The sequence below is a fragment of the Vombatus ursinus genome, unplaced genomic scaffold, assembly GCF_900497805.2.
Source record: "Vombatus ursinus unplaced genomic scaffold, bare-nosed wombat genome assembly UNPS02003292.1, whole genome shotgun sequence".
Taxonomy (NCBI): Eukaryota; Metazoa; Chordata; class Mammalia; order Diprotodontia; family Vombatidae; genus Vombatus; species Vombatus ursinus.
Genome location: NW_020943070.1, coordinates 1,997,095 through 2,014,942, shown reverse-complemented (window position 1 = coordinate 2,014,942; position 17,848 = coordinate 1,997,095). Strand labels below are relative to the sequence as shown.

Here is a 17,848-nt window from a genome sequence, read left to right as displayed (position 1 = left end):
GGCACTGGGGAATTAACAAAATCGAAATCAAGGAATTGCTGTACAGTAGGGTCTCACTAAGATGAGAGAGCATGAGCTTGTCAGGAGCCGTCTCTCTGCAATTTCATACTATGACTTTAACTATGGATTGATTATTCATGGATAAAAAACCAGTTGGGAGAGTGGTTCTTCAATGTTTTCTCAATACTCTGCCTTTGAGCCACCTCATTATTTTGTCTGGAGCTCCATGAAAAGGTGGCCAAGTTAAGGAAGAGAAGGTGGAACTAAAATCAGTCTTTGGGTTTCTTTCCTAGTGCTTGTACGAATTGTAAGAAAGGTTTTAGGGGGTTAGGCTTCCACAGCAGGATAAGAAATTCCAGGATCTTGTGGACAGTCCCTCAACCAATCAGAAAGTGTACCAAAACATTTTGTAAACAACTAGTTCCTTAAGAAAGAGCCCTGGAGGCTAAACCCGTTGCAATTCCTCAGGTTCAGGGATGGGGCCTCAATAGGGCAAAGGCTTTTCTCCACTGCGCTTGTTTAATGAGCTTATTAAATATTAACTGACACACCTGGAGGGTAGAGATAGCCGCCATTTTTTAACACGGGATCCATGAAGTGGACAGAGTTAACAGAACATGGATGAACATGAGATGGGCAGTCCAGGAAGAGTGTAACTCAGATGAATTAGACCAATCTTAGCCCTGGTAGAGGGGAGTATGGATCTTACTAACCATTTAAAAATTGATTCTACCACTGAACCAGTGCCCGCGTGCCTACTTCTCTTGAGAGAAGCATAATAAAAGCTTTCCTTCACTTACTCCTGTAGTAGCTTTTTGTTTCAGATTTTTCTAACAAAGTCTTCTTCAATTGTGAGAATTTTGAAGCCGATGGCTTCCACTCAGTTTTAATTTATGCACACTATCCCTGTTTCTTATTATTACACATAATTAAGAGTCACCTGTTGTTCCCTTTCACAAAGTACACATCCAAAGTACAAGCAGCCTAGACCGATGCTTCTGTTTGAGGCTCGCTTCCTACTGCTAGGTTATATTACCTGAATCCCAAAGGCTATATCCTTCTTCACACTCTTCTGTCACCAATGAAGTCGGAGGGATCATGGTAGGTGTTGGTGGCAAAAGTTGCTTTGGTTCTTCATCATAAAATACCATCAGGTCCTTACAGAAAACAAGAGAGCACCTTGGTTAAGCAACAAAGAGTCATGTCTGGCCTCTTAAGATGGATAAGGACATTTTAGCATTTTAGTCAACATTATAATTTAATTGTCCACCCAAGTAAAGTAGGAAGAAGAAATGGTGAAAATATTTCAAAGGGTGAAAATATACCAAGTGAAGAACCCAAATCAGATTGTAATAGTTTACAAATTTGGTAATGTTGTGCAAATGTGGTTTGCATATGCTTTTCTACTGTCTTCCCAGTCCTAGCTGCATTCTTAGCCCAGCTGGAGCCTGGCTTATGAGTCATTCAGTATGCAGGTCCCCACCCTTGGTTGCTTTTAACATTCCTTCAGGCAAACCAGTTTAGAAAGAGTTCTTTGCTGCAATTTCAACTCAAATCAATTTAAATATTTAGATTTGAGGGTGACATGAGCAGCAAGATGGAAGACTAGACAACTTCTCTGATCCCCACAACCTCTCAAACTTCTCAAATCAAAACAAATCTTGTGTACCAAAGATAAAGCAACGTTGGCCATCCCCATGGTTTAGGACACCCAGAATCCAAAAGAAGGTTGAAAACAACACGAACTGACCCTGGGTTCAGCATGCCTTCTCTGCCTCCCACGTTCTGAGCAGCGAGGCTGCACTGGTAGACTCCTGACACAGAGCTCAGGGCTTGCAACGAAAGTCGACCTACAACCTCGTCCCCCCTCCCTCTTTCCTCTGCAGTGGAGACCCCTGACTCCAGGTGGCAGAATTTTGCTTGGGCAGAGACAGACAGCTAGAACAACAGATGGCAGCCCTTCAGGAGCAAAAACATCTGCTGAGGGCCAAAACCCTGTAGTACTAGTGTGGCAAAGCCCTGAAGCGCCTATGGCCAAGACAGACAACTAGTTAGCTCTGTAGCACCGGGGGAAGCTATGTAGCATTCCACTAAGCCTGAGGGAAAGAACACAGCATCTAGCTGGGGCCAGTTCTCACCACCCAAAAGTCACTTGGGGCAGAGACTCAGGCTGGCGAACTGTGAACTGCTCAATATGGGAAGAGGCCGAGATACTTGGAGATTCAGCCCCCAGGAAACCACCATCAGAAGGGATAGAGTCAGAAAATAAATAGAGGAAAATGCAGGGGAAAAAGACTAAAATTACCAAAGACGTTAGGGAGAAAAAAACTCCTTTAACACAAACAGATAAATCAACAGGAAAAACATCGACAGCTCTAGTGAACAAGTTCAGGCATCTATGAATGAATACTGTAAAACAAAGGAAATGACCTGATACTTAATGAGACAGAGGACCCTGTGAAAGGTAAGAAGATCATGGAACCACAACACACTGTTCCTGAGTGGTTTAAACGGCAAATGAGAATTATGAGAGCAGGATTTATGACATTGTACAACAAAAACAATGAGCAGAACAGAAAGACTTGAATCTGTTGTGGCAAGTCTTAGCAAAGAAACAAAAGAAAGTGATAGTTTGGGAATGCAGACATGCAGAACTGAAGGACAGCCTAGAAGAAGAGAAGCAAAATTCAAAACCATTAAAAGAAAACTCGCCCCCCCCCCCATGGAAGCAAAACATATTGATTTCTAAGACAGGAAGCACACAGACAACCCAAGGATCATAAGTCTCCCAGAACATGACAGGACAAAAAAAATCTTAACACCATAATGCAAGAAATAAGAGAAAAGAATAGCCCAGGACCTTTGAACATAGAAAATGAAATATCAACTAAAAGAATACACAGACCACCTCCAGAAAAAATCCAAGGCTGCAAACTCCAAGATGCATAATAGCTAAATTTAACAATTCAATTCTGAAACAAGTTCCACAAGCGATCAGGAGAAAGACCTTCAAATACAAAGGAAAGGAAATTTGAATAATGCAAGACTAGCACCCACCAGAAAATGTAGGAGGGAATGGAATAACGTGTTCTAAAAAGTAATGGCGCTTAGGAGGCAGCCCAGGGTGACCAATCCTGCAAATCTGAGCTTGACCACAAATGAAAAAATATGAATGTTCAATAAAAAAGAGGCACTTGGAACATTTTTAGGAAGAAAATCAAAACTGAAGAGGTTAACTGAAATGACAAAAATGAAGGAGCTGAATAAATGCAGCGGCCAAGGACAACAACAGCAACAGAACGATAGCAGAGAGACAAGTAAGAGGCTTCTTTCCAAATGCACACAAGGAGAAGACCTACATAGGGGACAGTGAAGAGGACAGAGCCTGGTGACACTCTGTGTTTAGGTGATCAACATGGGAGGCTGTATGAAAGAAGGGGAAAGGGAGCAGGGTGTGAGAAATGCTAACAGTCTGGTTCCCACAGAACTGATAGGAAAACAGGGCAGGGGGAGGCTGATTTATTGGTTTATTGGTTTACTGGTTTACACAAATATGTAAACAAGATGGGGGGAGATTGGTTTTCACAGACTCTATAGAAACAATAGATACTGCATTGCAAACACAGATATTCAATGAGACGTGCAGGAACATTGGGACAAGTTGGGGTTAAAGCCAAGTGATCCTATCGAACCACCTGCTCTGCTCCCGTACAGGTGAGATTCCAATGAGGGAACACACCTGATTCTCGTGAGAACTGCTAATGAAGGTATCTCTTCTCTCCACAACTCCACAACTGTGATTTCATTGTGACTCAGCTAACTCTTGTTGGGGAATTCACCGAGCCCAGTCTCGGCTGAATTCTGAATCGAGTCTGGGGTTTTTATAACAAGGGGAACAGAGGAGTGTGTGACATGCCAGGGTCCAATCTAGAGCTATCAATGAAGGAAGGTGAACCCTGTGGTCTCAGAAAGAGAAGAGCCTACAGGGAGATGGGTGAGGGGGATGGAGGAAGAACTGAAAAAGGAAGAGTGAGGTCTTACTTTGGTGGCAGGAAGGGGTTCCACTGATGAATGCTTCTATGTGTGAAGTGAGATTTGTCTGTGAAGGGAAACAGGAGCCTTGTGCTGGGTATGGCTTGAGAGATGTGGTGCCTTAAAACTAGTTTTATCTGGGGAGGGGAAGTGGGAATTCCTTGAGGCAACTGGCAGCTGGGGGAGTGCAAAAGCATGGAACCAGGGAGGAGGCAAATGGAGTTGGGGGGTTGGAGAGATAAGCAAGGAATGTTATAGATCAGTGGTGAGCTGCATATTCAGAAACATAGTTAGGCAGGGGCTCTACCATGGGGCCATGTCCTCTCTGACACTAGCAATAACTGGCTTTCTTCTGGGAATGAGGCGTAGTAGAAAATGGAAATCTACAGGGCAAGCGCTATAAGACTGTGACACAAACCATCTAGAGGGGAGAGTCTAGAATGGATGGATACCCTGGAAGTTTTTATTGCATGAGGATACAGAGAATGTAGAGAAATTAGATAATTATAACAGTCGTGAATCAGAGAGTTAAGGTCTAGAGGAGACAGAAAGGATAGGTAACAAAGTGAGTGAGAGAAATCCTTCTTTGGAAAGAAGAGCAAAAAAAATGAAATTTTAAAAAACTAATGAATAGCAGTAGTTTAAATGAAGGAGAGGAAGAAGAAAAATCTATCTTAATTGAGGGGGAAAAGACAGAGAAGAAATATTTAAGCAGATAAAAGCAGGAGAGAAAAAGAAACTAATAAAACCTTAAAGGAAAATAAATAGAAGGGATCATGGGGGAGGGGAAGAGAGTCAGGGGAACAGGGCCACCTTAAGAAAGATTAAAGAAAGTAACTGGAGAAACATAACACTGTGTTTATAGAACAAGAGGGGGAAAATCATAACTTGGGGGAAAAAGCAATTTTAGCAACAGATGGAGAAAAATATAAACCTAACATCATTTTAAATGTGAATGGATTAAACAATCCAATAAAATGAAAAAAGAGTGACAGATTGGATAAGAAAACAATACCCTACTATCTGTTACTTACACATTACATATTTAAAAAACAAAGACATACATAAAATAAAACTTAGGAGATGGAAAAAATTTACCACACATCAAGTAAATAAAAAAAACAACTATGAGTTGCAATCATGCTAACAAAGCAAAATAAACATTCAAAAAATAAAAAAGGATAAATAAGGAAACTCTATTATGCTGAAAGGAACCATGGACAACAAACCAATATCAATTAAAAAACTAATAAGCTTATATGCTCCAAGTGTAACACAATAGTGACAGGAGACTTCAATATCCTTCTCTCAGTTTAGGATAAGTCAAATAGAAAAATAAAAAAATAAAGGAGAGGGGAAGAATAAGGAACTGAACAAATTGTTAGAGAAACTAGAGTTAAAAGACTTATGCCATCTTTTAAATGGGACAGCAAAAGATTATACATATTTCTCAGCACCACATGAAACTTTCACAAAAACTGACCATGTACTAGGGCACAGATATATTGCAAACAATTGTAAAAAAGCAGCTAATATATCCTTTATAGACCATAACACAATAAAAATAATAATTGGTTTAGGGACCACAAACAAAAGATACAGACTGAAATGGAGACTTAACAATGAAATCCTAAATAATGAGTGTGTCAAAGAACAAATCATAGAAACAGTTAATAACTATGTAAAAGAAAACAATGATGAAACAACATACTAAAATTTCTAGGATGCAGCTCAAGTAGTCTTCAGGGGAAAATTATATCCTTACAAACATACATTAACAAACTAGAAAAAAAGAGAATTAATCAACTGAATATGCATTTTTAAAAATCAGAAAGCCAAAAAAAAAAACAAACTTAAAATAGCACAAAGAAGATATTAAAAATTGGAGGGGAAATAGATAAAATGGAAATAAAAACCATAGAAATGACCAATAAAACTAAAAACTGGTTCTTTAACAAGTCCAATAAAACCAATAAACATTTTGCTATTTTGATCTAAATATGAGAGCAAAAATATCAAGTCAGTAAAATAGCAAATAAATGAGGTGAAATCACAGCAAAACCAGAAGAAATAATAAGAACAATTGTAACATATCATGCACAGTTACAGGCTAACAAAACTGAGAACACAAAAGAAATAGAATACCCTAAAAAATATAAAATGCCTAAAATATTAGAAGACTGGTTAGATATCTTAAAAAACTGAATCTCAGAAAAGGAAATAGATAGCTGTAAAGGAACTACCAAAGGTAAAAACTCCTGGTCCTAATGGATTCCCAGGAGAATTCTATCAAACTTTTAGAGAATAATTAGTACCTATGCTTCATAAATCTCAAAAATTGAGAAAGAAAGTATCCTATCAGAACCCTTTTATGAGACAAACATAGTGCTACTACCTGAACCAAGGAAATATAAAATACAGGAAGAAAACTATAGACTACTACATTAATGAATGTTAACTCAAAAATTTTAAACAAAATCCTGTCAAATAAACCTTTTTTAATATCATCAAAAGCATCTATATAAAACCAAAAGCATAACCAAAATCAAAATAAAAGCAAAATCATATACAATGGGAATACATTAGAACCTTTTCCAGTAAATATGAGAATGAAGCAAGGATGTCCACTCTCTCCACTATTATTTGATATAGTTCTGGAAATGCTAGTAATAGCAATAAGATATTAGAAAGAAGAAAGAAATTAAAGGTATAAAGATAGGTAAAGAGGAAAGAAAGCTGTCCCCATTTGCTGATGATATGATGGTTAATTGGACAGTCTTTGGAAATCAGCAAAAATACTGGACAATTGCTGTAGCAGTCAAAAGCTACAAAATAAATACTCAAAAATCAATAGCATTTCTATATAATAATAACAAAACACAAAAAAAAGCAATAATAGAAAGAGAAATCCCATTCCAAACTACTACAAAACGTATAAACTATCCAGGAATAAACCTACCCAAGTACACAAAAGACTTGTTACAAGCACTATCCTTAAAAATAATTTAAATACCTGGAGGAATAGTCAATGGACCATGCCAATATAATTAAAATGGCAATTATTGCAAAAATTAATTTATAGTTTTAATTCTATACTACTCAAATTACCAAGGGGATACTTTACAGAACTTAATAAAATAATGACAAAATTCATTTGTAAAAACAAAAGATCTAGGATATCAAGGAAAAAGGTGAAAAGAAATAGAGATGAAGGGGGAATAGCACTTTTAGGCCTCTAAATATAACATAAAGCATCATTAATCAAAACTCTCTGGTACTGGTTAAAAATAGATCAATAGAACAGATTAGACAAAGGAGATTCAGAAATAATAGAACTCAATAACCCACTTTGATAAAGTGGAAAACATAAATTTTCTAGGCAATAAAAAAAACTCCTCATTTGACAAAAACTTCTGAGAAAACTGGGAAGCATTCTGCCAGAAATTAGGCTTAGATCAACACTTTACACCATATTCAACAATGTATTCTAAATGGAGTCGTGACCTTACTATTAAAATCATACTATAAAAAATTAGAAGAGAAACAGATCGTATATATCACACAGCTATGGGTGGGACATGTATTCTTAACCAAACAAGAGGTAGAAGCAATTATAGAAGAGAAAGTTGATAACTTTTGATCACTTGAGACTGAAAAGCTACTGCACAGACAAAATTAATGCACCTAGGATAAGAAGAGAAATGGTCAAATGGGGGGAAATCTTTGTATCAAATTTCTCTGATAAGGGTCTAGCATCCAAGATATATATGGTGATATTACAGACAGAGATAGATAGATAGATATACACACATATATGTATGTATGTATATATATACACACACATATATATGTATATATATACATGTATATATATATCTACTTCCCAATACATAAATGCTCAAAGGAAACGAGACATCAAGTAATAATAAAACAAAGTCAAAAGAATGAAAAAATAGAAGAACATGTGAAATATCTCATCAGGAAAACAACTGACCTAGAAAATAGATCAAGGAGAGACAATTTAAAAATTATTGGATTCCTTGAAAGCCATGATTAAAGAAAGAGCCTAGAGACATCATATTTCAAAAAATAATCAAGGAAAACTGCCTAGATATCTTAGACCCAGAGCATAAAATAGAAATCAAAAGAATCCATCCATTATCTCCTGAAAGAGAATCCGAAATGAAAACTCTCAGGAATATTATAGCCAAATTCCAGAGCTCTTAGGTCAAAGAAAAAATACTTCAAGCAGCCAGAAAGAATTCAAATATTGTGAAGCAACATTCAGAATCACACAAGATTTAGCAGCTTCCACATGAAAGGAGTGGACAGCTTGGAATATGATAATCCAGAAGGCAAAGGAGCTAGGGTTACAACCAAAAATCACCTACTGAGCAAAACTGATTGTAATCTTTAAGGGAGAAAAAAATGGATATTTAATTAAATAGAGGTCTTTCAAGCATTCCTGATGAGAAGACCAGAGTTGAATAGAAAATGTGACATTCAAACAGAACACTCAAGAGAAGCATAAAAAGGTAAACAAGAAAAAGTAAACATAAAGGACTCAATAAGGTTAAACTGTTTACATTCCTATATGGAAAGATAATGCATGTAACTCCTAAGAACTTTATCATTATTAGGACAGTTAAAAGGAGTTTACATAGACAGGAGGCATGGGTGTGAATCAATTATGTTGGAAAGATCTCCCAAAAAATTAAGAGGTGAAAAAAAAAAGGATGCACTGGGAGAAGAGGGAAAGGAGAGGCAGAATGGGGAAAATTTTCTCACATAAAAGAGGCATGCAAGGAAAAGTTTTTACAATGGAAAATGGAGGGACAGGTGGCAGGCAATGCATGAACCTCACTCTCGTCAGAATTGGTTCAAAGAGGGAAGAATTTACATACACACTCAGCTGTGCATAGAAATGTAACTTACCCAACAGGGAAAGAGGAGGGGAAGAGGATAAAAGAAAGGGGGAAATGGGGTTGATAAAAGGGAGTTGGATTAAAAGAGGCAGTGGATAGAATCAAAATAGACTTTTGAGGAGGGACAGGATAAAAAGAGAGGGGAAGAAACAGAAGATAATGGGATGAAGGGAAATACACAGTTAGTAATCATAAGGGTGAATGTGAATGGGATGAGCCCACCCATAAAACAGAAGCAGATAGAAGAATGGATTAGAAACCAGACTCCAACAATATATTGTTTACAAAGATACACTTGAAACAGAAAGACACACGTAGAATTAAAATAAAGGGCTCCAGCAGAATCTAATATATTTCAGCAGGAATGGCAATCGTAATCCAGACAAAGCAAAAGCAAAAATAGACCTAGTTAAAAGGAGACAATCAGGGAAACTACATTTTGCTAAAAGGTACCATAAACGATGAAGTAATATCAAAAAATTTTACAGCAAGTTTCTCTGATAAAGATCTCATTTCTCAAATATATATGAGTATGAAACTGAGTCAAATTTATAAAGATAAGAGCCATTCGCCAATTAATAGTCAAAGGGTATGAACAGACAGTTTTCAGAAGAACAAATCAAAGCAATCTACAGTCATGATATGGGCAGCTACATGGGTGCAGTGAGTAGAGCACAGGCCCTGGAGTCGGAAGGACCTGAGTTCAAATTTGGCCTCAGACACTTAGTTGTGTGACCTGTGTATGACCCTGGGCAAGTCACTGAACCCTCTTTGCCTCAGTTTCCTCATCTATAAATGAGCTGGAGAAGAAGGAACTGGCAAACCACTCCAGTATCTTTGCCATGTAAACCCCAAATGGGCTCATGAAGAGTTGAACATAAACTGTAGTGACTCAAACAACAACAAAGTCATATGAAAAAATGCTCTAAATGATTATTGATTTCTACTTCACACCTATCAGAAATGACGAATGCTGGAAAATGATGAGGGGAAAAGGAGCACTAATAAGCTGCCAACAGAGTAATGAACTGGTCTGACCATTCTGGAGAGCAATCTGGAGCTATCCCCAAAGGGCTCTAAAACTGTGCATACCCTTTGACCAGCGATACCTCTACTAGGTCCATATCCCAAGGAGATCGAAGAAAGACAAAAAGGACCTATGTGTACAGAAATATTTACAGCTACTTTTCTTGTGGTGCCAGAGAACTGGAAACGGAGGGGATGACCTTCAGTCGGGGAATGGCCGAACGAGTTGTGGCGTATGATTATGATGGAGTACTGCAATGCCACAAGAAATGATGGGGGAGGCGGTTTCTGGAAAATATGGCGGTATCTACATGAACTGATGCTCAGTGAAGTGAGAATGACTGGGAGATCATTCTGCACAGGAGGCATGATGGTGTATGACGATCAGCTGTGAAAGACTTGGCTATTTTGATCAATGCAATGATCCAAGACAATCTCTGAGGACTCATGATGAAAAAAATGCTCTCACCTCCAGAGAGAGAGCTGATAAACTGAGTACAAACTGAAGCACAATTTTCTCACTTTCTTTATTTTTCTTACTTTTTTGCAACACGGCTGATATGAAAATGTTTTGCATGATTTACCATGTATAATTGATATCATATTGTTTTCCTTCTCAGTGGGTGGGTGAGGGGGTGGGTGGGAGGGAGGGAGAGAATTTGTAACTTAAAATTTAAAAAGAAAAGAATGTTTAAAAATAAAAAAAAATTTTAAATGTAAAAAAAATAAAAAAGCTCAACATTAAAAAAAGGAGATCATTGGTAACCTTTGAGAGAACTGTTTCAGTAAAATGGTGGGGCAGATGCCCCTACAAGAAGTCAAAAAGTGAGAGAAGGATGAGGAAGGGGGAGGCACTGAATATAAATGTTCTTTCTAGTTCTGCAGTGAAATAGAGGAGGAGGGGAGAGGGGGAGAGGGAGGGAGGGAGGGAGAGGGAGAGAGAAGAGACAAAGAGACAGAGACATAGAGAGATGGAGAGAGAGAGAGAGAGAGAGAGAGAGAGAGAGAGAGAGAGAGAGAGAACTTTGAAGGCATGGTAATGACAGCATTTTTCAAGTTCTTCCACAATAAGAGAGCCCTAAACATATTTGTAGGCAGTGGAAAAGGAGCACGTAAATAGGAAGAGAGTAAGGGGGTGAGGGAGCATGGAAGGGGGATTATTGATAAGATGAATTCCTGGAGAGGACAAGAGAGGATGGAATCAAGAATACAAACAGAAGGGTTGGTCTTGGCAAGACTGGATAAATGGAGGAGTGGATAGATGAAGTTGTAGATGGGTTTTGAGGTGTGGAGTAAGGGAGTGAAGGGAGCTAAAGTCGAATGGGCATGATTTTCTCAGTAAAATATGGATCATGGCTGTCTGCTAAGAGTTAGAGGCTCTTGAGTATGGGTAGTAAGGATTTAAGGAGAATGAAAATGATTCAAAAGAGTTATTGGAGATTTTTTTTTTGAGATTGGATCTCCTCTCCCTCAATTTTTTGGCCTCTTCCCAGAGGAGAAGGGGCATCTGTCCTACCGTTCTATGGAAAGAGATCTCTCAAAGGTTTCCAGTGATCTCTTAAGAGCTAAGCTTGCTGGCCTTTTCTCCATCCTGGTCCTCCTGGTTGCTCTCCAGCTGCTGGCTTTGCTGACCACTCCCTCCTCCTGGACACATTTTCTCTAGGCTTAAATGGCACTGTTTTCTCCCTGATTCCCTTCCTGCCTCCTCCCTTTTCTCTGGCTGATCACTCCTCAGCCTCTTCTTCTGGATCATTATCCACATTCGATTTCCTCAGGCTGGAAGTGCAGTGGGCACTCACAAACCCGATTCCAATACTTATTGGCACAGCAGCTTCAAGCTGCTCTTTTTCCAACCTGGGTGTATTTGCCCTCGAAAAAAACTAAAGAAAGAGCCCAGCGGCCCTCCAATCCTAGGGACTCACCACCTTGGTACCAGATTTAGTGCAGACACCAGCAGCTCAGACAGCAGCAGGAACTAGAGACTTGTGCCACTGTGCCCAGCTATTGGAGAGATCTTAATAGAGTTCATCACAAAAGTATAAAAGTATTGCCGTGCAATTGTGAGGACAGCAGGGAGATTATATAACATAAATTCATGGTGTACCCAGTCAGAATGTGTGTGTGTATATGTGTGTATGCATATAAATAAATGTTCATATATATATATATGTATGTGCATACACATGTGTGTATATAGATGTGTATACTTTCCATATGCATATGTGTTTATGTATATATGCACATATGTTTATATATGTATATATATCTCAATGTAATCTATTTATACACACATATATATATACATATATACACACATTTATATACACTCCAGAGCTGCTGAGGAAGTCTCATGTACATTGGAGGAGTGGAGTCAATGAGTAGAAGACAATGCATAATTGAATTGGTTAACTTTAGGGTCAAGACTGTGAAAAGGTGAGAAAAAAGTGAGTCCAAAGTAAGGTAATGGACTTGGAGAATAGGAAAAAGGAGGAATGGGGGATTGTAGAGAGAATAAATAGGTTTGGGGAAAGTGAGGCAGAGGGAGAGGTGAAAAACAAATTATAATTGAAAAATTGAGAGTTCAAGATCCTGAAGGTAATAGACTTTGAGGTGCTGATGAGGCCTGAGGTGCCACTCCTCAGGGAGCACAATGCGACACAGTCAAACTTGATTTAATCCAAACTTAAACCCTTCCAGGGTCAAACAGTCATTGCCCAGGTCCTCCATCCTTGCTAAGCCATCTTCTCATCAAGATAAGTAGTGACTGATTGCACTCTGGGCACTAACCTTCCTCGCTCTCCCTCCCTATGCATCCCCTCTTACTGGTCAGTATGGGACTGGCCATGGAGGCCTCCCACTTAAATAATTTCCAGAAACACCAAAGGAAGTTACAAGCTTGAAAAAGAAATGCAGAAAGCAGACAGAGAAATAATTAACTGTCATAAAATGGAGTGTCCATTTGTACAAAATTTTTGCGTGTTGAATTCTAAGTGATTTGTAAATAGAGTACCAAGCTTAATAATGCCTTAAATACACAGCACTCATCATTTAGGCAAACTAGTAAATAAGGCATTGAGCACTGAAATAACTCTTTGAGATCACACACACACACACACACACACACACACACACACACACAAGAGAAATCACTTTCTATTTCTTTACTCTCACTTGGTAACTCACAACCAGACTAAAGGTTTTGGTGAGCTCTAATTTTATCTGAACCAATTCACATCATCTCTATCTGTTGCCATAGAAATGACTGTGGCCCAAAAAATCAACATTACAACCTCATTCTCCAATCAATCAAAGAGGAGGAAATGGGATCATCTGAATATAAATAGGTTTGTTCATCAGCAAATTTTGTAATAAAAATGACTGACAATGTGCAGAAAGAAAAAGGATTTATGTCTAAGGGGCACAAATTAAAAACCTTTCTTTTGGAATTCAAACATCACTCAGCCAAGCAGAATCATGGGTCCGTCTGCAGGCTCCATTCTGTTAGGGGCATTAGATGCTGCTTTGGGAGGTAATTTTCCTCTTCATATGTGGAACGAGAACAAGTTAACAGTTTCTATTTCAAATTGTTTCTTTAAAAAGATGTGCCTGAGTGTTACCCGTGCCCATCAGACCAAAGAAATGATACTGTTTTGATTCCTAGTCTGGAAGAAGACAACGGTGTACCTCCCGTGCTGGAGCTCCCCCCAGACCTTGTGCAGCGCATGCAGCATCACTAATTAGACTGGCTGCTTACATGGGCCAGGTTTCATCAGCTGCTACCAAAGCAGATGACTGAAGAAAGGGCACGCTGGCTTTCCTCAAATGCCACCGACATTAACAAGAGATGATCGTGGGCGCGGTAACAGAATATTGCTGTGACGCCGGGAGTTGCAGAAAAGGGGGCAGTCAGACTTCTAAACCTCTTTGCAAGACAAGGAGGCACCATTTTTGGAAAATGATTTAGGACATAGGGTGGGCCAAATCAATTCAAGTAGGTTCTTGTACAGTCAGAGAAATGAGGAGGACAAAGAAAAATCAGGCTCTATTTTATTTTTCTGTATTTATTCACGAAGAATTTATTAAGTCCTTAAAATGGTGCAGGCCCTGCATTAGGTACTAGGGAAACAAAGATAAAAAGGAAATAGTCGTTGTCTTCAAGAAGCTTACATTTTATTGAGGGAAAACAATAGGTATTTAGAAAACTAAATTTTGTAAGGCAGGGTATTAGTTGTAACTAGGATCATGGAGTTAAAGTCAGAAAGAACCCTAGAGGCTCCTAAAACTAACACCCTCAACTGGGTATAGAAATATATCTTAAGAAAAGAAGAGGGGAAGGGGATAAGAGAAGGGGGGAAGAAGGCAGGGCAGATGAGGGAAGGGGGTAACCAGAAGCAAAACTTTAAGAAAGGACAGGGTAAAAGGAGAGAGAGAAAAGAATTAACCAGGGGAAGCGGGGGCAGCTTGGTTGGCAGTGGATAGAGCACCAGCCCTGGATTCAGGAGGACCTGAGTTCAAATCCGGCCTCAGACACATAACACTTACTAGCTGGGCAAGTCACTTAATCCCACTGCTTAGCCAAAACAAAGAAAAGAAAAGAATAAATGGGGGGATAGTATGGAGGGAAATACTGTTAGCAATAGTAACTGAAAAAGTTTCTAAATAAGTTTCTCTGATAAAGGTCTCATTTCTCAAACATATAGAAAACTGAGTCAGTCATAAAAATAAGAGCCATTCCTCAACTGATAAATGATCAAAAGATATGAACAGCTTTCAGATAAAGTAATCAAAGGTATCTCTAACCACATGAAAAAATGCTCTAACTCACATTGGAGAAATGCAAATTAAAACAATTCTGAGGTACTACCTCATACCTATTATATTGGCTAAGAGGACAGAAAAGGAAAATGACAAATGCTGTAGGGGATATGGGAAAAATGAGACATTAATGCTCTGTTGGTAGAGTTGTGATCTGATTCAACCTAAAGGGCTATAATAAAACCATGCATACCCTTTGACCTAGCAATACCACTACTAGGTCTGTACCCCAAAAGAGATAAAAAAAAAACAAAAAGGAAAAGGACCTATACGTACAAAATATTTATAGTAGCTCTTTTCTGGTGGCAAAGAATTGGAAATTGAGGGAGTGCCCATCAATTCGGGGAATAGCTGAACAGATTGTGGTATGTGATTATGATGGAATACTATTGTGCTATTGGAAATGATGTGCAGGATGCTCTCAGAAAAGCCTGGAAAGACTTGCATGGACTGATGCAAAGTGAAATGTACTATGTACAAAGTAACAGCAATATTGTAAGATGATCAGCTGTGCATGACTTAGCTCTTCTCAGCCATATAACATTCTGAGACAACTCTGAAGGACTTAGGATGAAAAAGAAACTGATAGTATCTGAATATAGCCTGAAACAGACTTTTTTATTTTATTTTTCTTGAGGCTTTTTTTCAGTCTATGTTTTCTTTCACAACATAACTAATATGGGAGTGTTTTGCATGACTACACATGTATAACCTATATCAAACTGCTTGCCTTCTCAATGGGGGGGGTGAGGAGGGAGGAAGAAAGAGAATTTGGAACTCAGAGTTTTAAAATTGAATGTTAAAAATTGTCTTTATATTTAGCTGGGGAAAATAAAATACTAAATAAGTTGTTTTTTTTTTAAAAAAAAAAGACCAACACCCTCATTTTACAGATGAGAAAACTGAGACACAGAGAGGTTACATTACGTACAGCTAGTGGCTGAGGTGGGATCTGAACCCAGGGCTTCCTGATGCTAAGTTCTGCCTTCCATCCGGAGCTAAGCCTTGAACAAAACCAGGGATTCTAGGAAGCCGAGGGGAGGAGTGAGTGCACCCCAGTATAGGGGTCTGGGAGTATCCTGTGCAAAGCCACACCTGAGGAAAGGCCCAAAGGCCCAAAGGCCGATGTGGCTGGAACAGGACGGAAGCAAGGTGCAGAAAGCCAAGTAGGGCAGCACAATCCAGACCATGAAGGACTTTAAAAACTGGAGGAGTCTGGGTTTATCCCAGAGGCAAGAGAGAGAAACTGGTTTCTTGTGGAAACGACGCAGTCTGAACTGTGCTGCACTTGGTGAGGTCCATTTGGCAGCTGCGTGGGCAGGGATGGGAGAAGGGAGGGCCTGGCTGCCTGGCGACCGACAGCCCAGGCTAGAGGGAATGAGGGCCCAAACCACGCGGTGGCTATGGAAGACAATTCCACAGAATGTTGGAGCATACTTCCACCTTCATCTGCATCAAGTAACTTATGCACCATGGATTAATAAGTTAAAAAAGAATTCCGTCTGCTTCCTGTGTCAATCCATTTTAAACCTATATTTCATCAATGCACAAACTGTTACAAAATGAGAACAGGCTGATAAGAACTGAACTTTACTTATTCTTAGAATCAGTAAGTCCAAGAATTAGAAGGAACCTCAAAAATTAACTACCTGCCTTCCAAAGACCCTCTCAAGCATCCCAGGAAAAGGTAATTGAACCTGTGCTTGGCAGGGAACTCACAAATGCCCCAAGGAAGTTCTTTGCACTGTTCATAGCTCCAATTGTTAATGTTAACTTCCTCCTAGTCTCATTCTAATTTGTGGTTCTAGTTCTCTCCTCCGGATATAGACAGAATTCAGTTCAACCAATCCACCTACAGCACACGTTGGGACGGTGTTACAGATACAAAGATAAAGTCAAATGTCGTCTCAGGCCTCCGGGAACTTATCATTTATTGGGGGAAGGGAGGAATGAAGCATGAAGTGTATTCACAAGGAATTACAGTACAAGTTAAAATACGTATAACTTGAGGGGAAGACCTTGATCTCTTCCAGATGGACATGGGTTCAGTCTTACGGAACCTTTTTATAATAAATACTCTCCACAGCTTACTTTGCCCTCACTCAGGGGTCAAGTTGAGGACCTTTAATTTGGCTCTCTTCTAGGGGATCTAAATTGGCAAAATTCTGCCCCCAGGTCATTCTCCCTCCTGAGAATGTGACACAAGTAGCTAAGAATGGGACCCACTGCCTTCTCCCCACCTCCTGCCCTTAGACATTCAGGATGATGCTCCTGCTAACACCCTAGGTTTTCATTTTTCAGCTTCCTCAGACCCCATTACCTATTTCTCAACTCTACGTTGGCCATACCAAAGCATGGCACACTCTGGATTTCATCATTACTCACAAGTATTTGATTTCCACGATCAAAAATTCTGTCATTCAGCCATCTGACCATTCCACTTCCTTATATTTTCACCCCTCTTAAAAACATCTTCTTCCCCATCATCGTGGCCTCTGATATCCACAACCCTCAATACCTTCCCAAGCCATTACCCCTACTCTGACTTTACTTTTCTCTGGCAACCCTCTAGTTTGCCAATTCAATTCCACATTGAGTCCTACTCTAGAATCCCTTTCCCCTTTCTAGCACCAATCTCCCCTTGCCAAATCCTAGTCCTGAGCAGAGTAAGACGTGCAATTGCCTTGCTGCAGTGAAGGCCCAGTTGAGGTTCAGTAATATCAGTTTGTAGTCAACCCAGCACAGTTTTGTAGCTTCCTGTAGCCTCAGGTACTTGGTTTCCTATCTCAGGCCTCACAGAAGCTATTCTAAACCCTCTCTTCTCTCAAGTCTCCCACATGTCTGAGGACCTCATCTATGACTTCACTGAGATCATGAAGGTCATTCAGCATGAGCTTCTGTTTCTCTTCTCTCCATTTGAGAATGGCCTGACATCTTCCTCACTCTCTCTTCTTTTTCTCTAGTCTCTGCTCTAGTCTCTAAGGCCCTTCTCCACACCAAAGCCACCCCCTCTACACATGCTCTTGGGCCCATCACCTCTCATATTTACC

At 39.4% G+C, this 17,848-nt stretch overlaps 1 protein-coding gene across 1 annotated transcript in view; it reads right to left on the bottom strand.

The window, feature by feature from the left end:
* The window catches only part of ENTHD1 (ENTH domain containing 1), a 118,108-nt gene that overhangs the window by 54,160 nt on the left and 46,100 nt on the right, over positions 1-17,848 (bottom strand). The window contains exon 4 of the mRNA XM_027871057.1: positions 1,037-1,157. Within this exon, the coding sequence (XP_027726858.1) occupies positions 1,037-1,157 (121 nt within the window). The remainder of the gene's footprint in view (positions 1-1,036; positions 1,158-17,848) is intronic.